The 25195-nt window shown below is 37.1% G+C and overlaps 1 protein-coding gene across 2 annotated transcripts in view; it reads right to left on the bottom strand.

Moving 5' to 3' along the window:
- Positions 1-24957, bottom strand: part of LOC131162391 (BEACH domain-containing protein B) — a 147477-nt gene extending 122520 nt beyond the window's left edge. For both annotated transcript variants that reach the window (XM_058118827.1, XM_058118828.1), the window contains exons 1-3: positions 24784-24957; positions 23453-23670; positions 9981-10044 (exon numbers count right to left, since the gene is read on the bottom strand). In XM_058118827.1, coding sequence (XP_057974810.1) covers positions 9981-10044; positions 23453-23574 — 186 coding nt within the window. In that variant the 5' untranslated portion in view covers positions 23575-23670; positions 24784-24957. The remainder of the gene's footprint in view (positions 1-9980; positions 10045-23452; positions 23671-24783) is intronic.
- Positions 24958-25195: the final 238 nt, after the last annotated feature.

The following is a 25195-nucleotide window of genomic DNA, read 5'->3' as shown; positions in this document are numbered from 1 at the left end:
ACTCTTACAGATTTTTTCGGCAGTCTCTATAAGATTCAGTGTCAGCCCATACCAATGAACCAAAATGGGTTTTGAGCAAGGATGGAAACTTCACAGTTAGCTCATTCTACAAACACCAGCTTATTTGGAAAACAGCAGCCCCTAATAAGATAACTTTTTTCACATGGGAAGCAAGCAACTCAAGGGAGGATCCTTACATTGGACAATCTTCAAAAAAAAGGATTCTACGTTGTCAATAGATGCTTTTTATGCTTGGAGCAAGCAGAAACGGATGATCATGTCCTTCTGCACTGTTTATGGGCCAAGAAATGAGGAACTTAGCCATTTCCATGGTCAAACAGAACTGGGTCGCTGCAGTTACAGTGGAAGGTGAACTGTGGACTTGGAAAGGGATTAGAACAAAATAAGGAAGGAAGAAAATCTTTCCACCTCATTCCCTTTGCTATTTCTTGGGCTGTGTGGAGAAAAGGGAACAAAAGAGCCTTTAAAGGAACTACTTCTCTCATTGAGGCTGCCATGGACGGTTGGATTGCTATGATATCTAGCTGGCAGTCTGAGCTCATTGGGAGGGATTCCTTTATAATCCTGATTTTCTTGATACTAATCAGCAAGGGATATTTCTCCCTTGCTCTTTCCTTTGCACTTGGGTGTCCTCCCCTTGATGCCCTTTCTCAATAAAATTTTTCTTTGCTGACCAAAAAAATAAAATAAAATGTCCTTGATGTATTCTATTTATAGTATGTTGATTCTAAAACTTGCAATATAATGTCTATTAATAGCTTCCAAAGATTCATTAAATAATTCCGTCATTCAATACTAATTTCCCACATTTTTTAAAAATTGAAATTGAAATTGACATCAGTATCAAACGTACCACCAAGATTCTTTACTTTTAAAGTGTCCAACTCAAAATTTAAGACCTTCGGTCTACAATGAAATAAGAATCGAAAATCAATCTAATTTGTCAATTATGCCACAACATACTGAATAGTTTAAAAACTTATGTAATATAATATGAAATTATAATATCATAAATCAATAACAATATTATAATATTATTATATTTAATTGTAGCATAATTATTTTCTATTAATATTAATATATTTACCATTATATACTTTATTATGCTTTACATAATATATTTTATTATATTTTTTGTGATCACTGTTTTATGTATAGAAAAAGAAGAAATTCATTAAAAGAAGATAGGAGAGTACATAAGATGGCTATAAGGTCGACTATGCTTTATGGCTCATAATGTTGAGCAACTAAGAAACATGTACAAAAAGTAAAAGTTGTTGAAATGCGAATGTTAAGGTGGATGAGTGGTATAACATAAAAAGATAAAGTAAAAAAAATGGGCAAGTACGCTATAATTTCGGCATAGCACCAACTAAAGACAAGATAAGGGAGGGGCAGCTTAGATGGTTTGGGCATTTGAAACGTAGGCCTAGTAGAGCACCTGTGAAGAGGAGTGAGTTAGTTATTGTTTCTGGCATGAAAATGGGTAGGGGTAGGCCTAAAATAACTTGGAATGAGTTAGTGAGCAAGGATTTAATAGCCTTTATAAGATGAAAACGCTATCGATTGGGTAAATTGGCGGAAAAGGATTCATGTAGCGGACCCCACCTAGTGGGACTAAAGGCTTGTTATTGTTGTAGGACTACAAAGACAATAAGAAATTCTCAAATATACAAAATAAAAACGCAAAAAAATACAAAAAAAAAAAAAAAAACCTACTACAAAACAAAGAATCCAAAAGGCTAGGATCTTGTTGGAGAAATTTGAGAATTAGACAAAAGAAGATATATTAGATAAAGAGAAGAGAAGGTACAATGCATGAGACAAGGAGTCCACCGAATATAGGGAAAAAAAAAAGTGAACAAAAAAAACAAAGCTCACAAAATAAAACTAAGCAATATTAGCCAAGGAAACCCCTTTTCAAACCCTTTCCATCATTAATAAGCTTGAGGAATAGTTTACTCAAAATCTACACATTGAAGGTTTAGTTCTAATCTTCTTCTAAAAAACCTAAAATGAATTTTTTTGGAGGTTAAACTGTTACAATACAAGCTAACTGTTTTTGAGTATTTTCTTCTTCTTCTTTTTTCCTTTTTTTTTTTGGGAGGGGCGGGGGGTGGTGAAGAATGAAGGAGCTCTCCCTAATTTAAATATTTTCTCAGAACCAAAAACACAACCAATCCTGCTGAATGTCAAATAAAAGTCAACCAAAAGCAACACCCACAATGAAGCCAAAAACACAACCCTTTCCTAAATAAGATCTAAAGATGAATATCAGACACAAAAAGTCCAATCATTCCTCTCCAGCCAAAAAACCCAAATAATTGCATAAACAGTGAACTGACACAGAACCTTGGCCATCTTCTGCTTTCCAAAGCCAACAAAAACTCCTCCGAAGTATGAGGACAAATCCAACATGCTCCAGTCAAATTAAAAAGCTTACCCCAAAAACTTTCCAAGCAACAGACCAATGAATGAGTAAATGTACATGGTCTTCATTGAGATCATAACACAAAATACAAATATTAGGAGGAAAAGCCATGTAAGGCTTACAAATCAGCAACAGATTGTTAGTGTTGGCTTAACTAAAAATTTCAATCTACACAAACGCCTTTACCTTCGAAGGACTTTTAGCTCTCCACAACCAATTAGCAAGAAGAAAAGAATAAAGAGAATGGTTAAGATGAGAGTAAAATGATTTACATGAATAAGGCCCCAGACATCTCCAAACACCAAACTCTTACCATTTCCTGCATGAGAATATTTGAAAGAAGCCAGCAAACCAGCAAATTTAAGAGAGAAGAAAGCTCCAGGGTCTCCCTGTCTTTAATACTTATACAGAATATAAAGTCCCGCAAGACCCAAGAGTGATGAATAAGTGAATAACAAAGATAGAAGAAGCATATGCATCAAGATACAAAGTAATACCAAAAATAAAAAGAAAAATCCGCTAAAAAACACAATTCATCAAACCATAGATCCTCAAATCCGAACCCTACAACCATCTCCCACTTCATATTTGACACAAAGAAAAAAGAAAGAAGATACGTGTGGAATGAATTTCCACGGGCTTCTGTGAACAACTCTAGCTATAAATTTAGCATCCCATCATTATCTCACAAACCAAATATACTTTTGATGACACTATGCCATAAAGAATAAATTTCTAAGGGAAACACCATTGCCACTTGCCCACCAAAGCAATGTTTTTAGCCACCAATTTACCAAGACCCAATCCCCCTCCCCCTTTGACCTACAAACAACCTTCCAACTCACAATATAATCCCTCCTTACCAAAGAAATATCTCATAATCCTCTCTAACCCATTAGCAACCCCCATAAAATCTTATTCTAAATTGACATGGCACTGCTAAATGCTTCTGATCAATATAACAGGAAGAGGAAACAAAAAGAAAGACCACCAAAATTAAAACTCACCAAGATATGCATATTGATTTGATCTTTTGATCACCCATTTTCTGAAACCATTTCTGGGGGGCTTGCCTTACACGCAAAATATTTGATTGCCTGAATCACAAGTCTTATATACCGTGTTACGAATCCCTCACATTGATTGAAAAAAAAAAATTCCACAGAACAATTTGAAATAAGTATAGGGGAATTGAAGCCAGACATGCCTGGATTACAGTAATGCAACCACCCATGGGAGGAAAAAAAAAATTCCACCCATCAAGACTCCAAGAGGCCTTAACAATGAGTGGATTCCAAAGCCCCTCAGTTCTAGGATTACACCCCCCCCCCCCCCCCCCAAACGGAACTCCTAAATATGCCACAGGCCACTGCTGGATCCCACAATCAACAAAGGAAGCAAAGCTAGAAGTCACCTCTGCAATAATATTAATTGCAGTCAAAAAAAGAAAGACAAAAAAACAAAACAATAACAACAACAACAAAAAAAGAAAAACAGCCCAAGACTTAAGTCCCATGTGGCTCCATGAATCCTTTTCCACCAATAAAATGGTGAGAGTATCACAAAAAGATATCCTATCATCTGACAAGAACAACATGGTATCATCAGCAATCTGCAAATGAGAAACAACCACATCTTCCCAACATACAGCAATGCCTTGAACAAAGCCCCTATCTAAGGCCATCAGCTACTAATATAAAAAGGAAAGGCAGACAACGGATCCCCTCACCGTAGTAGCAGTAGCCTGAGAGAGAGAGAGAGAGAGAGAGAGAGAGACTGCAATCTGATTCAAAACAATAACTGTACAATAACTTACATGTCCAGCACTTATACCACTAATACAACTAAAACATATTTACAAATAAGACCCAACTAAAAACATAATTACAAATACTAAAATGAAATCCCTAAAAATACAAAGAGGTCCTCCAAAGACATCTTTCCTATAAAGGTGGTCCTCCATCAATCTCTCATTCCCAACCCATTGTAAATTCTTTTCTCTTTTTTTAATGAATTACTTATACATATATACACCCCTATTGGCCTAACTAGGCTTTTCAATCTTGTTTTGATGATAACAAATGAAGATGTTTTTAACATGTGTTGTTGAGTGACTTTATTTCCGGATTACATAACTCTACACTCATGTTTATCATGTAAGCAAAATGGAAATCAAAGCCAAATCAAATGAAAGCTTCTCCGAGTATTAAAGCATTAAAAGACAAATGAAGAAGCTTAAAGGCTAAGAGGGACTCAAGGTCAAGATGAACATCAAGAGACTTGAAGACTTAGTACTTAAAAAGTCATATTCAGTAAAGTCGTTTGTAAGTACTTCAAATCAAATATAATTTAGAAATATGAAGCTCATTAAGGTGCAAAGACTTAGAGACCAATTTTTGAAAACCCTGGAAAATGATTTTATAAAGTGACATTTGATTCTTTTAAATTGCAAGAGTATACAAAATCAAAATTGGAAGTTTTTGGAAAAGAATGGACTGGTTAGCCGACTGACCTGAACACCCTGGAATGGCTCAGCCGACTGACATAAAGCGATATGTTGAAAACCTGCCCAGCCGACTGACCATTATGAACTAGGATCAGTCAGCCGACTGACAAAGAATGCAACTGTAAAATAAAATGAGCCAGCCGACTAACAACTTTTGAACGTGGTCGAGCCAGCCGAATGACAATTTACCAAATTTAATTTATGGCAGACAGAAGGGTCTCAGCCGCCTGTCCAATCGACTGACCCTATGAAAATCATTACCCAGTCGCCTGTCTAGCCGACTAACTCCACGGGATTTCAAATTTTTAAACTCCAACGAGAAAATTTTAAAAATTAGTTTTTCAATTATGAACGTTATAAAAACTTGGTGGACACTCCAAGTAACTTGGGGAACAAGGAAACTAATCCTAAAATGCCTATAAATACTCATTTAATCCTAAGAATTTAATCACCAAGTAATCACACAGCACTCTTACATTCAAGCTTTCAATCTCTCTCAAAGTTCTCTATTGCTCACACTCCATCTGGGAGATAACTTCTGAAATTGCTGTTAAATCATCAATCAACGGTTCTAACACTGAGTTTTCTCAATCACTTAACGAACCCTTGGTGATCTCTATACTTAAGCTTCATACTTTCTTTATTATTATTTGATTGAAGTATAATATGTGCTCTAACTTGTACAACTCTGCTCTGTTTTGAGAGTTTCATTGTACTCATATTCTTGTAGCTTTCTCGTTGTATTTTGACGGTTCAAAGCTGATTTGGATCATTGTACCAAGCGTGGGTTGATCGCTTGGAGAGGTTTCTCTTCCTGAAAAAGAGGGAATATTGTAAAAGGCTTGCTCCACACGGAAAGGAGCATACATAGTGGAATCCTTCGGTGGAATTGGCCAAAGGCGAGGACGTAGGCTGGGGATAAGCCGAACCTCATAAAACTTGGTGTTCTTCTCATCTCTACTCCTTTTATTTTCTGCACTATATATTCTTGTGTATGCTAAGTGCAGGTTGCAGGGCTTAAAAACAAAATTCAAAGAATACTCTTGATTTTAGAAAGTACGTTTCAATTAACCGTTTGTGGAAACCCACAAGGGAGTACGTTGGTTAATTTGTGGAAATCTTAATTAAGAGAAACGCAATGAAATTCAATCCAAAGCAGGGCTTGCAAATAAATACAGGGCTGCTACCAAAAAACATCAAATTCTTGAATGATTGATTGATTTTCATATTGCGGATGATTGGATTGTGTTTTAATTTTCAGTACTTTGTGGTGTGATTTGGTTGTGGTCATAAGTTGATTGATTTACTTACATTCTTGTTGTTGCATTAAAACAAGTAAGAAGTTGAAAAGAATTTAAATTTTTAATTTACCCAATTCACCCCCCCCCCCTTCTCTTGGGAACACTATTCTAATTTCAACCCCCACAAAAGCTTCCTAAGAATTAGAAATTGTTTTCCCCATTGCCAACTTAATCCTCTCTGCCAATGCCTTTGCAATAATCCTTTTTTTATATAGAAAAAGAAGAAGTTCATTGATAAAGAATATACAAGGAGAATATCTCCTAAACAAAATCTAGGACAAACCAGGTAAAAAAAAAATAAAATACAAAAAAGTGAAAACAAAGAAAAGGAAAACAAACAAAAAATTCCATCTCACAATATCAAACCGACAAATATCACCAATCGCACTAAATATCCAAAAAACTCGCCCCCTTAAAATTCCCATAACAAACACACCAAAGAGATGTCATACAGTAAATCCTCTCCCAAACCAGCAAAAAATTTCAACTTCTTCCCCAAAAAAAAAATATGCATTACTTTCCAGAAAAAGCCCCCAAATTACCACAAGGAAAGCACATTTCCAAAGCGCTGCACTTCCTTTCTCCTACCAAAACTAATAAATGAATTCGCCAAAAGATCCTCAACCATCTCTGGACAAACCCAACAGTCTTCAAGAAAACCAAATAACTTATTCCGCACCCTCAATGCAAAATGACACTGCATAAAAGATGGGATGCAGATTTTGACAAGTTAAAACAAAGCACACAAACATCTAGAGAGAATGCTTTCATTGGTCTCCTAACTTGCAACAAGTTATTGGTATTGATTCTATTAAGCGCAACCAACCAGATAAAAGCCTTGATTTTTGGGGTTCTTTGGCCTTCCAAATGGAATTGTAAAGCGGAAAAGTAGATCCGAACAGCAGTCAAAAATTCACAAAATGATTTGCAAGTATGGACACTCAAAGGATCCAAGGACCAGGAACAACTATCCGCTCCCAAAGAAATGCGACAGTTATTCAACAAAACTAACAAAAAGGATAACTCTTCCACTTCCCTATCATTAAAGAACCTTCAAAAGTAAAAATCCCACGAAGGCAAAGGACCACCCAAGTCAACAACAAAAGAAAGAGTACTATTCTACCCTGAGCTCAAACAAAAGATATGAGAAAAATAGGTGGACAAAACAACATTACTGAACCAAATATCTTTCCAAAAATTAATAAAATGACCCTTCCCAACTCAAACTTGGTATGGGGAAAAAAGAAGGGATAAATTTGAGAAATAGCTTTCCGTAGACTTCCCAAAGAACATCTAGCCTTCATACTGCTATCCCACCCATTCTCATCCAGCCCAAACTTGCTTTTAACAACTCCATGCCAAAGAGAAGAGTCCTCCAGGCGAACTGCCAAAGCCATTTTCCTAGGAGAGCAGTGTTTTTAGACACCAAATTACCAAGACCAAAACCACCATCCCGTTTAGACCTACACACAACCTCCCAACTAACCAAATGATCCCTAAAACCTCCAACCCCTGAGCAGAGGAAATCACTCATGATTTTCTCAATCTTACAAGACACCCCCGCTAGAATCTAAAAATAGAAAGATAATACAACAGCATGGTTCACCATGTCTACACAACGGGTCACCTTGTCTAATCCCCCTTTAAGCCCTAAATATTATGCTCATCATTCACTGAAACTGAATAGCTCACATTAGACATATAACCCCTAATCTACCAATGCCATCTCTCTCCAAACCCCTTCCTCTCAAAAATCTTATCCAAGAAAAAATTCCAACCAACTTTATCATAAGCTTTCTCAAAATCCAGTTTAAAGATGAGCCCCTTCTCCTTTTCTCCAATTATCCTCTACAACCTCATTAGCAATCAAAATGGCATCCACAATTTGTCTCTCCCCCACCCCCCCAAAAAAAAAAATTTTCTTAGTTGCTTTCCTTCTGGAACAGGAGAGTATCTTTTTCTTATTCATTATTTTTCTTGGATAAGAGCACACACACATATATGCGTGTGTGTGTGTGTGTGTGTGTGTGTGTATTTTATAACAAAGAAATTTATTAGGGATAGAGGAGAATAGTACAACTATAAAAAGGTAAGATAAAAATGGAGAAATAAGATATCCATCCAAAAGAAAAGAAAAGATGCAAAATAAAAACTCCAGAACACAAAGATTACCAAAACAGCTCTACTCGAGCAAAGCCACCCACTCCTGCTGTAAATCTGCCAGAGGAAAAATAAAAGCTCCAGAACACAAGGATTTCAAAAACAACCCAACTCAAGCAAAGCCACCCAGGCCCACTGTAAATTTTCCAGAGAAAGATGATGAAGGAAGCCATTTTCCAAAACCCACATTGACGCAAGAAACATGATAATCCAAAGCAATTCAAGAGGGGCACCAAGTTCCTAAAAAATCTGGCATTTCTCTCTCACCAAATACACCAAAAGATAGCCATAATATATTAACAGAAAAAGTATAGTAAGAGAAAAAATATTAACAGAGAAAGAAGGTTTAAAGAGAGGAGAACATGATTTTCTACAAACAAAAGAGCTGCCCCCCAATTCCCTTGCAGATCAGGCAGCAATATTCCCCAGAAAAGAATGAGCCCAAAAAAGGAGGCCAGAAACACTAACTCTATCCCATAAAAAACAAGGAGAAGTTTTGCGGTCATTGACAATTCTTGAATTCCTCTTGATCCAAATGGACCACAAAGTAGCAAAACTGTGCATCTCCATAAAGCCCTACCATTTCTGGATTCGCCAAAACTCCTGAAGCTCACTTATAGGAAATCTTCCACAACCCGCAGAGCCATCCAAGCTTCCCTAAAACATGACAAACAGTCCACCAAAGACAGTTACCCATCTAGCAGTGAAAGAAGTGGCATGTATTTGTTTCAGTGGACTTACTACACTTGGAGCACATATCAGGATTCAGTCTGCACTGTAGTAAGAGTCATATATATTAAGCTTAAGCATGTTGAGGGAAACAATCCAGATGAATGTTCTGATCTTAAAAGGGGCATTAGCCTTCAAAATTATGTGGACCAAGAAAAATGACTCAGAAAAGAATCAGAGGAAGGAGTTTTAAGGAGGTGAAGGAAAAGGATTTGGCAGAAAAAAACCCCTCTCACATCACTATTATTAGGAATAAAAGGCTCCAGAATGTTAAGCATGGCAGTAAGCTCATCAACCTCTCTTTCATTGAGATTCCTAGAAAAATGGAAATCTCAAGAAACAGAGCCCCATTCCGAAGAAAAGAAAGGGCTGAATAGGTGCATTGTACTCCTTTCTTCCTTCAAAACAATTCTTTGTTTATCAAAAAAAAAAAAAACATTGCAACCAACATCACCATTCACACATTCATCATATTTCCCTCCCTCCACTCACCACCTCCAAAAAATAAAAATAAAAATAAAAATAATGCAATGAAATAATCACAAATCCATAATTTTTCTCTTTTTAGATAGAGAAAGAAACTAATTAAAACAGAATAAGTACAATTAGCAAGAGGACAAGCTGATTTTCATGAACAAAGAAAAATTACAAAAGTGCTGCCTACAATCCTTTTTTGCATATCAGTTAAAAAAAATTATCCCCTATAAGAAAAATGCCAAAACGAAGCAAGAAAAATTAAACTATCTGTATAGAGCAGCACTGTCATGCTCAAGATTATTTTATCACTAAGCAGAAGCAACATACATAAACCAACCATACTGTCCAAAATTACCTTATCAACAGCATTATTGTATCTCTCCCAAAGTGATTTTAGAAATGCCTCATCACCAACTTCACTGTAAAGGAACGAAAAGATCAACGAAATATGAAAATTGAACAATGTTATCAGAAATTTTGGAATTAAAGAGAGGAAAAATAAAGCACGAGAAAAAAAAATGTTCCACTTTAGCACAAAGGAGGCAGTTGTTGCATAAATTTAACACATGATACAGCAACCACAAAAGCATAGATCCTGAAACTATATAACACCTAAGTAGTAAGTATAGTAATTTCCATTTCAACAAGCCCCATGGCCATATAAGCAAGTCAAACACCACTAGTCACGCAGCTAAACTCTTCTCTACATTGACAATATCATGCATGTGTTACTTATGGCTGTTTCAGTAAAACCTAGTATGATCAAATTTTACCTTAACTGTGTACAACAAGGTCCAACCATTTAACATGGTGTAACTTATGACATAATCAAAAGGGGGCCTTCAAATGAAAAGTAGAATAATTCCAGGAAATCAGATAGAAGGAAATGATCATGCAGGCACTTAAAGGGTCAAGGAAAAACAACTTTCAAGGCTTCATTTCTATGTAGTATTGCCATTTCTTGTTTCTGGAGCAACAAATCTTAGAGGCAGAGCAGTAATTTTATAATTGTGAATTTTTGATAGTCATAATTTTATATGTTTTAGGGGGCAAAATTGTAATTTTCATAATTTTAAGCTATTTTCTAGGTTATTTATAGGATTATCATTTTTAAGTGTCTCTTGTGAGACTAATTCATCAACTTATATGCTTGAAAGTAATTGCTGGATTTAGAAATTTCTCGCTTCGCAACAACTTGAATCCTACTACCAACATCCGCAAGTAGGGATCCATAAAAAGTGTTGTAAGACTTTAGACTTTCATTTCTAACACATGAGCGAATGAATGAATGAGATTTTCAAACATTAATGTTTTCTCGCTGTCCAACAACATTACCTCCTCCTTTCTATCCAAATCTAGTCTTCTAAACGAGTTGGCAGGTCAGAATAGAAAGGAAAAGGAGGTAATGTTGTCGGACGGCGAGAAGGCTAGAAGATTCTCTATTAAAAATGAGGTGGAAGAGGTGATCTTTCAGAAAATGACGAATTGAGGACAAATGACAACATTTAAGCGGGTGAAAGAATGTGATTGTAATTCCTCTTTTCTCCATAGATTAGCCAGTGGAAGTAAGAGGAAGAATTTGATTAGGGAGTTGGATTTACGGTATGGGAGGAGTACTAATGATCAGCGTCTGATATCTTCTATTATTACTGACTTCTTTTGCAATTTGTACTCTAAGGATAGTCTTAATAGACCTATGATTAAGGGTTTAGATTGGGATCCTATCTTTTCTGATCAATTGCTTTGGCTAGAGAGACCTTGTGATGAGGAGGAAGTGAGGGGGATGGTTTTGGGGATGGATAGAGATAAGGCTTCAAGTGTGGATGGGTTTAACATGGCATTCTTTCAAGATTGTTGGGAGATAAGGCTGGTTTGATGAAAGTTTTCAATGAGTTCTATGGGAATGGGGTTTTTAGCAAGAGTATCAACTCTAACATTAAAGCTTTGGTGCCTAAGAAAGCTAAATCTTCTGAAGTGGAGGACTTTAGACCTATTTGTCTCGTCTCTAGTGTTTATAAGATTATCACTAAAGACTTAACTAATAGGTTGAGTGCGCCAATGCGGTGCTCAATGATTCTATTTCTAGAGCCCAAAGTGCTTTTGTGTGTGGGAGACAAATACTGGATGCTATCTTGGTGGCTAATGAGGTGGTGGAGAGCATTCGTAGGAATAAGAAGAGGGGGATTTGTTTTTAAAGTAGATTTTGAGAAAGCTTATGATAGAGTGAGTTGGAGTTTCCTAGATAAGGTCTTCGTGAAAGAGGGGTTTAGACAGCGAAGGCGTTAGGGACTACTAGTCTATGTGTGGTCTTCAATTTTTGTTAATGGTGAACCTAAATCTTGGTTTACTGCTTCAAGATGCATTAGACAAGCAAAACCATCATCCCCCTTTTTGTTTGTACTTGTAGTTAATGTTTTAAGTAGGATGGTGGATAGGGCGGTTGATAAAGGGTTGGTCAAAGACTTAAAGGATTAGGTGTGGGGGGGTGAGGGGTGGTAGTCCCTCATCTTCAATTTGCTGATGATACCATTTTCTTTCTTGACGATCATAATCTTTCATTTAGAAGAATTTTGGGTATTCTTAATGTTTTTAAGAGAATTTCTGGGCCTAAGATTTATATGGGGAAAAGTAGTTTAGCAGCCTTAAATGTACCCGATGAGAGGACTAGAGTTTGGGCAGCAAATGCAGGGAGTGGTTTATTGGAATGGCCCCTAACTTATTTAGGGGTTCCACTGGGTGGGAATCCTAGAGGGGACAGATTTTGGAATCCAATAGTGGAGAGGAATACTACGAAGAGATTTGATGGTTGGAAGGGTTCCCTTTTCTCTTTTGGAGGTAGAATTACGCTTATCCAAGCTTGTCTCTCTAGCATCACTTGGTATTTTTTTATCTGTTTTTAGTATTCCAATGGGAGTCGTGAGCAAGCTTGACAAAATTATGAGGAATTTTTTGTAGTATGGTCTGGGGGGTTGAAGGGACCATTTAGTAAACTAGGAGGAGGTTAGTAAATCTAAAAAGGAGTTAGGTCTTGGTAACCTGGTGTGTAAAAACACAGCTCTTTTAGCTAAATGGGTGTGGCGCTTCCCCTTGGAAGATAGATCCCTATAGCATAGAGTTATTTGCAGTATTTGGGTTGGATGAGAATGGGTGGGATACCAATGCAAGCTTGAGATATTCTTTGGGGAGTCCATGGAGGTCTATTTCCTAGATTTACTCTATTTTTACCCCTCACACTAAATTTGTAGTAGGAAGCCGTTTCTAGAAAAACCTATAACTCGGGAACGATTCTTTTTCCATTTCTTTTCCTCACCTTTTTAGATTGTGCTCTAAGCCAAACAGAGTTATTTCTTTCTTTGTGGATAATGGGAGGGGCTCTCTTGTCTCTTAAAATTTTCATTTCAGGAGGCCCCTAAATGACGGGGAGATGTTGTAGTTCTCTTTTTTGTTGTCTGCATTGAACGATTGCAAATTATCCTTGGGTAGGGACGTTCGTTCTTGGTGTCTAAATCATTTGGGGGTGTTTTCTTATAAATCATTCTTTGAGTTTTTGAATTATTCAAATTTCCCCTTTCCTCATTATATAGTTATTTGGAAGGCTAAAGTATCCCCAAAAATTAAAGCATTTACTTGGTTGGTTATGCTTAACAAAATCAATACCAATAACTTTGCTGCAGATTAGGAGACCTTTGAAGGTTCTATCTCCAGATTTTTGTGTGCTCTGTTATAGGAATTCTGAAACAGCCTCTCACCTCTTTCTACATTGTGATTTTGCATGAAGGATTTGGAATAAATTGTTCAGTATTATGGAAGAGAGTTGGGTCTGCCCCTATTCAATGGAAGATTTGTTAATCACTTCTTTTGCTGGCTTTGGAAGAAGGATAGGGCAGCTCCATGGAAGTGTATTAAGTATGCAGTTTTATGGGGTATTTGGTTGGAATGTAATGCAAGGATTTTTTTTTTTCCGGGAAGAAGTTGAATTTGCATTTGGTGTGGGAAAAGATTCAGTTCTTGACTTCTTTATGGTGTATTGGATTTGGAATTTTGAGAGATACTAGCTTTCAGGATTTAAATAGGGATTGGAAGATTGGTTTCTGTTTTTTGATGTTTTAGTTTTTCTCTGGTTTGTTCTAGAACTTTTTGGGAGATTCCTTTTCTCCCACTTCAAAATTCTCTTCCTATTAATGAATTTCTTTGCTATCAAAAAAAAAAAAAATTACTGCTGGAATACAATTCTGGCATTTGGTTAGTGTAAGAATTCAACCTGCTTTAACTCTATGCATTACATCATCTTCAATTTCTCCTTCAGTTTGTATAATAGATCCAAAGTATCAAAATCTACAAGTGCTATTTATTTCTTCATTATCAAGTTTAACTTTGTTTCCAATATTCCTCCTACCATTACTAAACTTACATTTCATATATTCTGTCTTATTTCTACTTATACTAAAGCTACTAGATTCCAAATCTTCTCTCCATAATTCTAACTTAGCCTCTACTCCGCCCCTATTTTTATCAATCAATACAATATCATCTGCAAACAACATACACCATGGAACCTCATTTTGAATGCTCTTAGTTAGTTGGTCCATCACTAAAGAAAAAAAATGAGGGCTCAAAGCAGACAATATATGCAACGTAATTTCAGTAAGACTCAGAGGAATATTAGAGACAAAGTTAAACTTGATTATGAAGAAATCAATAGCACTAATAGATTTCGATACCTTGGATCTATTATGCAAGCTGAGTGAGAACTTGAAGATGTAATGCATAAAGTTAAACCAAGTTGGGTAAAATGGAGAAGTGCTTCAAATGTTCTTTGTGATCGTAGAATACCCTTAGAATTAAAAGGAAAATTTTATAGGACGGCTGTAAGACCAGCTATACTATATGGATCGGAATGTTGAGCGACTAAGAAATAGCATATCCAAAAAGTAAAAGTTGCCAAGATGAGAATGCTTAAATGGATGAGTGGTGTAACGTTAAAAAATAAATTAAGAAACGAACATATTCGACAGTGAGTTAAGCACAGCTCCTGTAGAAGATAAGATGGACGACTAAAATGGTTTGGGCACTAGCAACGAAGGCCACATGGTGGGTTAATGAAGAAGAGTGAGTTAGTTACTGAGAGGAAGTAGAAGGGGTAGGGGTAGACTTAAAATAACTTGGAATGAGATATTGAGTAAGGATTTAATAACCCTAAATTTGTCAAAGGAAATTGTCCATGATCACATAAATTGGCGAAAAAGGATTCAAGTAGTCGACCCCACCTAGTGGGACTTAAGGATTGGTTTGTTGTTGTTGTTGTTGTTGTTGTTGTTGTTAGACTAGAATAAGTCTAAAGACCTCTATCTTAATGGACCTTGATTTCTTAGGCACGAGGACAATAAAGTAGAGTTAATGCTCTTACTCAAAATCTTATTCCCATAAAATTCATGAAAGACCTTTTTTTAATAATAAAATAAAATGTATTAAGGTAGAGAATGTACAATCTAGGCAAGGATACTAAATCCTCAAAAAAAATAAAATGAAACAAATAAAACTAAAAAAATAAATAACAATGAAAATAGAAAATAACAACTGCTAAAATCAGCCGAGAAATTCCCTCTTTAACCCCTTCCCATAATAGTTCACCAAACACTTCAAATTAGCTAATTCCCACTAACCCTATTCCATCCTGGATTTGCCACCATCAAGCTTGACTTCATTAACTCCTTGATAAAACAACATGAGGCCCAAGTCATCCAACAACCTCTGAGTTTCAGCGCCTTTTTTAGGAATTTCGTCTTGACCAAGAGTAAGCAAAATTCCATCCTTTACCTCTTTAACATCTTTTGGGACCTCCTCTTCAAATAGATTAATATCTTCTAAACCTTTTAATCGAGGAGACATAAACCTTTTAATCGAGGAGACAGCACATAAGTTAAATGCATTTGTCTCTTTATAATTTTATGTGTTTTTGCACCAATAAACTCTCGCTTATCTTCAATGCATTTCCTCCCTTCAAAACCCATTTGCATTTTCTTACGACAAGCATATACATTACCACTCTTCAAATTATTTGAACAGACTCCCTTTCCATCTTGATTTCCCACCAAACCAGAAATGACATCCTGATTCTCAAAATCGCAAGAATTAAAATCTTAAACCAAACTCCCTTACAATCCTAGATCTCCCCCCTAGTGTCATTTCCCTTCAACGAGGAGAAACGACACACCCATCAAGTCTTCCTCCTTCTGCCTCATTCATTTTACCTTTATCGAAGCATCCCTCATCATGGCCATCAAAGATGTTATTAGAAGAAGAACAAAACACCGAATCATCTTGTACACCATTAAGAGATGGACATTGTTTGATTTGATGCCGCCTCGAAGGACAATGACCCCCCATATCCTCCCTAGTTGTAGACGAAGAGACTTCCCAAACACAAGCTCTGTTATGTTTAGGGAATTGTAGAAGCTCTTGGGCCTTCCTAGTTAAGTGGCCTTTCTACTCTTCTGATGAAGCTTCCCCACTACCCAAGCCCAATTTTAAATCCAGAGACTGCTTTTGGACCTCCTTAACCAATAGGCACAACAAAGAATTCAATAGGCTTTTATTATTTTCAAACAAACGGTCCAAATCAATGCTAATTGATAACAAGCCAAGCCCCTCCCACTCTATCTTCATCAACCTGTCTTCCACACAAGAAAACCTAGTCACCTCACTCTTCGTCTTTTTGTCATCCACACAAGAAACCCTATCTGCCTTTGTTTTCAACTGCTCAGCTGGCAACGTAACCTTCAATGTCGTCGGTTGTTCTTAAGATGCTAATTGAATGAACTCCTCTAGCGAGCTTCCCCCACACCAAGCACAAACCACCTCTTGTATATTCTTTGAAGCCAATCAACTGCCACCAAGGTCTTATATTTCGATTTCGACTCAAATTTTGAGCTTCAAAAGTACGGAAATTTCAACGAGGAATTTCGATTTCTATGTAAATTTCAATTTCAATTTGAAAAAATAACAGAAATTAGTAGTAAAGCACGGAATTCTTTGTGAAACTTTAGAAATGGTTAAAAAACATATTATTATAAGTTTTAGGACTAATATATTACAAATTAAATACATCTATATTTTGTATGAGGTGGAGAAGTTGTAAAATAGTATGCGTATCAAATTTATTTGTAAGATAATGTACATTAAACATATTTAGTTAATACAAATGAAATTCATAAGTTATTTCAATATTATTTATTATACAAATAATGGTAATTTAGACATGAATGGTTAAATAAAATGTTACTTGTATGTTTATTTTTTCATATAATTTCAAAAGCACTTGTAATAATCTTTTCTTTCGATAAAATAAATAAAATAAATTAAGATAGAAATTTCACATCACTCCTAAATTTCTCATTTGAATTCTGATGAAATTTCATCGTATAGTTAAAAATTTGACAAGTTTCGCTAAAATTTGAGATTTAAATAAATTTTAGATGATTCGTTGAGATTTTGACGGAAATCATGCAAGACGAAAATTGACTGCCATTTCAATTTCGAGGGTGATGGAAATCGGAAATTTCGACAATTTCGTGGAAATTTAAGACCATGACTGCCACCATCACCAACACTTCCAACAGCAACCTAACTCCAAGAGCGATTTCCATCGAATTTTTTGTTGTCTGCTCCATTCGAGCTTGCCTGACAAGAACTCTTCAAGGGGCAAAGGCATCCCCAAACTACGACAACCCTTCCCTGTTAAGCCCTTTAGGAACAAATATGGAATACTTATTTTCCCTCCATCCTTGTCCTAATTCCAAGAATTTCCTTGCCCTAGTCGCATGAATCCCCATCCTCTAATCAACATAACCCACCTTGAATCTTCAAAATCCCTTGCCCAAACTACCAGCAAGATCCAATAACCCCTGAGAAAACCATAAAGCTACTCCTGAAGAGAGTCGAACCCACCCATTGCATTTTCTATTCTTCTCAAGAAGAAACATAGCTCCAACCTTCCTTACCTTACCCAGCCTCAAATTGAAGGATTTCCCATCCCTCTAGATAGAAAGAAACCCCACCATTGCACCTAATTGATAACAAGAAACGAACACGAGATAGAAAAGAGAGATGAAAGGGCGAATATGCAAGAAAGAAGACCAATGCAAGAGCTTGTCCCCTCCATCGGGTGGCTTTATATTTAAGAAAAGGGAAAATAAAATAAACCTTTATAGGATAGAGCAAAGTATTTCATGAAAGATTTTAAGCAATTCATCCTTAATAGTAACCCAGCAATCTTGGAAAAAAACTAGATTAAAACCATCCAGACCTAGAGCCTTATCCCTATCCATCCCAAAAACTAAGGCCCCCCCCCCCCCCCCAACCTCCTTCTCCTCAAAGGTCTCTTTAACCAAAGCATTTGATCTCTAGAGATGGGATCCAACTCTAAAATGTCAACCACGATCTACAACCCTCTTCTTCAGAATGAAGATTATCAAAAAAAAATTGAGATCTCAGAGGTTATTCTATCAAGGTCATTAATAATTCTCCCTCCTCGCACCTCCAACTCTCTAATCATATTTTTCCTCATATTTCCATTAGGTCTCCTACGGAAGAAGCCAATATTATAATATCCTTCTCTAATCCATTTAAATTTGGTCTTGTCTCCAACTCCTCATTTCCTTGAGAATCACCTCTTCCAATTCACTCTTTAAATATATCATTTTTACACCTCACTTCTCTAAAAGGTTAATCTCCTCTTCCTTTCGGTCCAAGAAATCCAGCTCACCTAAGATGTTGGCTTCTCTTATTCTAACATTCCCAAACACCTATTTATTCCAAATTTTTAATTCTCCCTCAAACATCTCAACTTCCTCATAAACCTAAACCCTTCTCAACCCCTCCCTATGTCCTTTTCCCACGAGCTCCAAACTAAGGGCTTAAAGAAGCATGGTTCAGTCACATGTTCTCAAACCTATAAGGAGTGGGACCCTATGAGACCCTACTAGATTCCAGCATAATAAGGAAGTAATCAGAAGTAGGTCTCAGGAGAATAATTTGAGAAAGGTAAGGGAATTCATCCTCCCAAACAAAATTCTATCCAATCTATTGGCTAGTGCTCTAATGCCCCCCCCCCCCCCGGGGCGCTCTCCACCTTTTCTTCTTCCCCCACAAACCTAACTGCATTAAAATCCCCTCCCACACCCACCTAGGTCAGCAAAACCCATAAATGTAATACAACTCATCCCAAAAAGCACTCCCAAGAGTTGGTCTAGGACGATCATACACAGAGATACCCACCATTGGCCCCTCAATTTCACTTCAATAAGAACAGAAAGGGAAAAGAACACCAAGAAAGTATCTACTTTAGAGATAGATCAAGAATCCCACATAACTAGAACACCACCAGAGGCGCCTCAGGAGGGTAAGAGGTCCCATTCCCCACACTGACTGCCCCAAATGTTCCTGATAATCCCTTGGTCAACCATCTACAATTTAGTTTCCTAAATCAATATGATGTATGGGGAGTACTTCCTCGAGTAGGCTCCTTTTCCTCACACGCACACCCTTTAAACCTCTCACATTCCAACTGATAATATTAATATCCTAACCAGCTTTCCCTTCCCAATCCCCTTACCCCCATCCCAACCCAATATTTAATGGAGGAAACCAAATTTCTCAGTTCTTTATGAACTTTCTAGGTTCTAGGGCTCAAATTCAACCTCACCTTCTTTCCTACAAGATCTACTAGTTTCAGGCCAAGGTCTACTAGGAGCTTGTGCAAGTCTATCAAGTCTTTCTCACCTCCCTTAGCTAAGATGAGGCTGAATGGGAAGGGGAAGGATACCAATACTAGCTCTAGAGGAACTCAAATCCCCCAACGAAGCATCTACCTTCTCATCATTAACCCCCCTTCCCAATTGCCCAAGGAAGAAATGTCCAAGTTATTGGCATGAAGAAAACTAAGCTCGGGTTAGAAGATAAAGACCCCCTATCATTCAAGGCAATCATTTGATATGAAAAACGATTAATAGAGTCCTTACTTGTATATGCATATCAAGAATCCCTATATTGGCCAATATTCTTCATTTTTCATGACAGTGTCACCATTCAGATCCTCATCATTTTCGAATAATTGGAATAACCAGTTATCTTCAGCAAGTTCAAACTCATTTCTCATCTAATTGACTGCTAGAGTAAGATCTAAATCCGAATGAAAGCTAACCTTCTCCAAATACTGAGAACTTGCTACTAGAATACCAACTTTATTTAACCCATCCTCTTCAAGATCCCCACTGAAGTCTTCAAACATCTGAACCAGCCCGCCCTTTTCAAAAGCATCTCTCAACTGATCCACCAAAAGCTCCTTCTCTAATCCACACATACTACCCATATCCTCTTCTGGATCATACATCAAGTCATCCTCTGTTTCCCTTACGGATATTGAGTTCATCCTCTCAAATGGAGCTGCAGTTGATGGCGCATCTTGATTGCAAAGGTCACCTTGCTTCTTGCTGCTCATAGAAGCCTCCACAATATAACCCTCTGCCACTGGTTTTTCTGGATCCAAACTGTCATCTTATATCTGCCATTCTGCCCAACCAGGATATCCAAATTAACTTGACCTGGGCTGCCATTCTCTGCCTCCGCCACTGACCTTAATTGCTGTGGATTTGGACCCTATACAACATTTGGTCCCTTTCTTTTAATGACCCACACAGCCCCGCCCAAATAAATTAGACCTCTGAAATGCCACCCCAGCTGCAGCCAACCCTGTCGACCCCACAGGAAAACCCCTAGCATAGGTGAGGTCTTTCCTAGTGTTCCCACCCTCCTTTGTCAAGGGAAAAGGATTAGTAATAGAGGCATAGCCTCCCAAACCCTTTGGAAGTGATTTCCACTCCATCTTCCTTTCTTTTTGTCAACGCTAGTCTGGTCACATCTGCATAGGATGAGTTCGATGATAACCTCTGAAACACACTAGCCCTCTCCTTTTCCTCCTCAACTTTCTGAATATTTGAAGAGCCACAGTCAGAACATCTCCATTTGCCACAGGATTGGAAACATCTATCGATGGCACTGATAATTCAACACAGCAGCAAGGAAGTCCCGCCACGCTCTTTTCTGGTCCCCTTCTGGAATTTGTATGTTGTACAGATTCTTGCTATTGGACTTTGTCATGCGTACAAACCTTTCCCTACCATTTTTAAGAACCTTAACCAACACAATGCTCTCTGCCTTTCAGTACATAACTTCACTGCAGCTTGTTGTGCCGCCTTCATAGGGTGCACTTAACACCCCCATCAACTTCAATACCTACACGAGTTCCTCTGTTTCCAGAACAACGAAGAATTAATGAATTGCAGTTAATTGACTTGCCTTTGCAAGGGGTCTTTATACTTGGTCAAACAACAAGAATGTGGCAGCATGTTCAAGGATCAATGCATTCTTGGTTTACACTGAGAGCAAGGAGACGTAACCTGACAAGCTCAAAATTTTTTCCTAAGGTCAATCTCGAATAGCCATCCCCAGTTTCTTTACAGTGGCATGTTATCAAGATGCAGCACTCCTTTTTGCTTAGAAAAATATAGGGCTAAGGGAAGAAGGGTTTGGGGAGCTGGTCAGTAATAGGTGGGTAGTTCAGAGTGGAGGGGTCTCTCAGCACTGTCTAACAAGAAAATTAAGACTGTTGAAGGATAATGTGAGAAGGTGGAACAAGGAAATCTTTTCAGAGAGTGGGCAACTGTTTTTCAGCTAAATTCATCTCTTATTTTGAAATATCAAGGTAATAATTTACATCCTCCTTGTCATATCTTTCCTTACTTTTGGTATAGATTCTCCTTTCTTATCTTTCTGTATTTATCATAGTTTTCAACATTTTTCATCATTTACACCAGCTGTCACCTAAAATATTTTCAAAAAAATAATAAATCATTAAAAAGAGGAGGGGGGTTAATCTATGACTATGTGCTTAAAATATTGATCATGCCTCTAGCTTGCTCCAAAAAGCAGGTCACTTAAGAGTTTCAACAGGATAAATTAAGAATTTTTCTACACTCCATAAATATATTATTATATATAAATTAACTCGCAAACATACTTCACCAAAATAATGACCCCAAGATCTATACTGACAAAATGTATCTACAAAGCATATCCAGTCTAAGCACTGCCATTAACATTTATAAGGCAATGGAACATTTTTAACATAGCCATAAGACAAAGGTCCAGGACATCTGTAAAAGGTGTCAAGATATATGGATAAGATTTACTCCAAATCATAGGTCTAGATGACTTGAAGTGTTGGGCTGAAAATCAGATTTTCCATGTGAGGTTCAAATCATGAAAATGAAAGATTTCATCATGAACTTCTTTCTTTTTTTTGATAAACAAAGAATTGAATTAAAAGAGAGAAGAATGTACATCAGAAAATTAGAAAGAGAAAGGAAAATAAAAAAGGCAGGGAGAATAAAAAATCCTCCCTTCACATCAAAATAAAACTAGTTCGAAAGAATGCAACCTAAACAAAGAAAAACTCAACGTAACAAGGCCAACCAATCCCGCTGAAAGTCTTCCAAAGAAACATGATGAAAAAAAAAAACCCATTTGCACGGCAACACAAGATATACCACTCTACTCCAAAGCAAATTGTTAGTAGTAGCCACACCTTTGAATATTCTAGTGTTCCTTTCCAACCAAACAGACCAAATAATAGCCATAAAAGTGCAACGCCATAAAGCTTTCCCATCCTTTCCTTTGCCAAAAACCCTAAAAGTTATGGTATAAAAGGCCTTCAAAGTGTACATACAGACCCAATATTCACCAAATATGCCAAATAGCCAACATGAAGGGGCAATGAAGAAAGAGATACGCACAAGTCTCTTCACTCATCGTTAAATTAAAAAAAAAGGGCAGCCCGGTGCACAAAGCTCCCCACGTATGCGGGGTTTGGGGAAGGGGAGGACCACAATGGGTCTATAGTACGCAGCCTTACCTTGTATTTTTGCAAAAGGCTGCTTCCACGCCTCAAACCCATGACCTCCAAGTCACACGGCAACAACCTTACCGTCACACCTAAGCTCCCCTTCCTCTTCACTCATCATCCAAAGGACAAAAAGAATGTCAAGGGGCAGGACCTTATTAGGTCTTCTCTTCTAAAGCAAATCATTGGTATTAATTCTTTCAAGTATCGCAGTCCAAATGAAAGCTTTTATTTTTGTGAGAGCTTTATCTTTCCAAACCAAAGGATACAAAGCAAAATGATCCACAATAGAATCACTAGTCAAATAGATGAAAAAAGATTTACATGAGAACTTCCCAGAAGGATCTAAACTCCAAACCCTATTATGCCTTCCCACTAATTCATAATCCATTCTCCCCTTCTCTTTCCAAGTTTGACTTAATGTATGGTCCAGTCACAACACACCCATGTGATCTCATGCATCTCAAGTGTGACTCCTTTTTCTGTAAGCAAATCATTCAATAAAGATTCTTCTTTTTTCTTTCTTGGAAAATGGCTAGTAACACTGCATTACCAACGATTGATCCTATTTCTAATTTTTATCATCACTTCAAGTTGCCACCGAGGTGGCAAAAATTTTCAAAGGTGTTCAACTAAGTTGCAAACAAGGCAGCCAACACGTTCAAATATGTGTTCAAAATTGTTTCTTTTCAACCACTTATGCAATGAGTTTGTCCAACAGTGTTCAAAACAACATTGCAGTTCTATTAATTTACAAGGTTGCTCGCCACTTTGCAGGAGATACAAACTAACTTTGTGATTTCAAAAGGAATAACAAGGCAGCATAAGAGAGTATAATTATTTAAGGTGTGATCACTAAACACAGATACCTGAAGCAGATTTTGGGAGCAGGGGCAGAAAACCTCTCCACTTGAGACCCTGAACCAGATTCTCCAGTTTGGCCACCAGAAGTCCTTCGAATAAGGTCCGCAACACCCTTAACTATGTTCATCCTTCCCCACCAGGATTCATAAAAGATGCAGACTATGCAAATCAAAACTCACGACAAAAGTCATATTCCCTCGCATCAATATCCGAGCTCAACGTTCTAGTTCATACAGCACAAAGAATAATTTAGTTGGCAAAACTACTCAAAACACTTTAAACTTAAAGAAAGCACTTTGCAAATAAAATTGTTTAAAAGCTGAGGGTTGTGAAATAGCAACACCATACTAATGCATTAATTGAATTATCTCATGAATTCAGAATTTCCAATAAAATATTCAAAAATGAATGGACTCAAACAATTATGCACCATTTAGGTAGTGAGAAATTGACCAAAAGTAAGTAGGACAAAAGAATATTCTAGCTCTATAACTTTTTTTTGTACTTGGCTTAAGGCCCCATTTGGAACTTGAAAAATATTTCACCAAAAAAAAAAAAAAAGGAGTCCTCATTTTCAAATTTGGTTATAGTAATAAAGAAAATTAAATTTATAACAAATCATTCACAAGCTTTTAATCTTACACATAATTAACATTTGATTTTTTTATTCTTAATCATATTAGAGCAAATTTTTATTTTTAATCAGATTTGATAGTTGATACATAGAGAGAAGATACATTGAAAAATGAATTTCTTTCCCATTATCCTTTTGTTTACTTTACCAAACAAAATCTTTAATATAAACGTAGCCAAAAAGGGGGTAAAAATGGACAGAGGATGTGCATATAGACAACAACCATGTCTTATACTTTTTTTTGGGAACAAGTGGCCATTTTTTGCCCAATTATCTAGATGATCTAAGTCATTTACAAGTCAGATTAGAAAATTTCCAAAAACGTAACATTTACTTCCTTTCTCTTTTCTTGTTTTACTCCGCAATGAAACAAAGCATTAGTTACTTATCAATGAACTAATTGTTCTCAGCTCGACAAGATGCCCGCAATTAAGTCAAGTAGGATAAAACTAGAGCCCAATAAATCCAAATAAGCTACACAAAAGCCAAATGAAAACCAACCACACTACTAACTAAGAGTATTTGAATCTCGCAAATAGAAAAAAGAAATACCAAGAGGTCACTTTGTGATTAGAGCATTGCGTATCGTGATTATCTTTCAGAGAAATTGGAATCTATATCGGTTATCCAAGGTTTAAGATTGAAGATTTCCAAAGAACGATTGAAAATGAATAGGATTCGAGTATGCGAAGAAATGCGCACCTGATGAGATCGCAGGGCTCGGTCGGTCCATGAGAGTTCTAGGGTTTGCTGATGCGAGATCTGAGGTAGTCGAATTCCTCGGAGGTTGCTTCAATGGCGTCGATGGGGAATCAAAGAGAGAGGAAAAGGAGATGAGAGAGGGAGCGGCAGGAGAGAGAATCAACCTCGTCAGGGGAAAATATTTATTTATTTTATAATAATGGTGAAGTACGAATTAATCCGAGGGGTTTAATTTAATAAATCGCCGTCGCTCCAGCGGCTCCAAGGGCATAAAATGGTTTTACCAAGCGGCGCTTTCAACTGCGATTACGGGTCGTCTTCTCTTCTGCAAATTTGTAAACGGCGTCGTTTAAAGCGTGAGCTGGCATAAAATCGTTTCCCAGAACGGGGAGATCGGCGTGACTATTTGATT

Source organism: Malania oleifera, chromosome 8 (genome assembly GCF_029873635.1).
Source record: "Malania oleifera isolate guangnan ecotype guangnan chromosome 8, ASM2987363v1, whole genome shotgun sequence".
Lineage (NCBI taxonomy): Eukaryota > Viridiplantae > Streptophyta > Magnoliopsida > Santalales > Ximeniaceae > Malania > Malania oleifera.
This window is presented reverse-complemented; position numbering and strand designations above follow the sequence as displayed.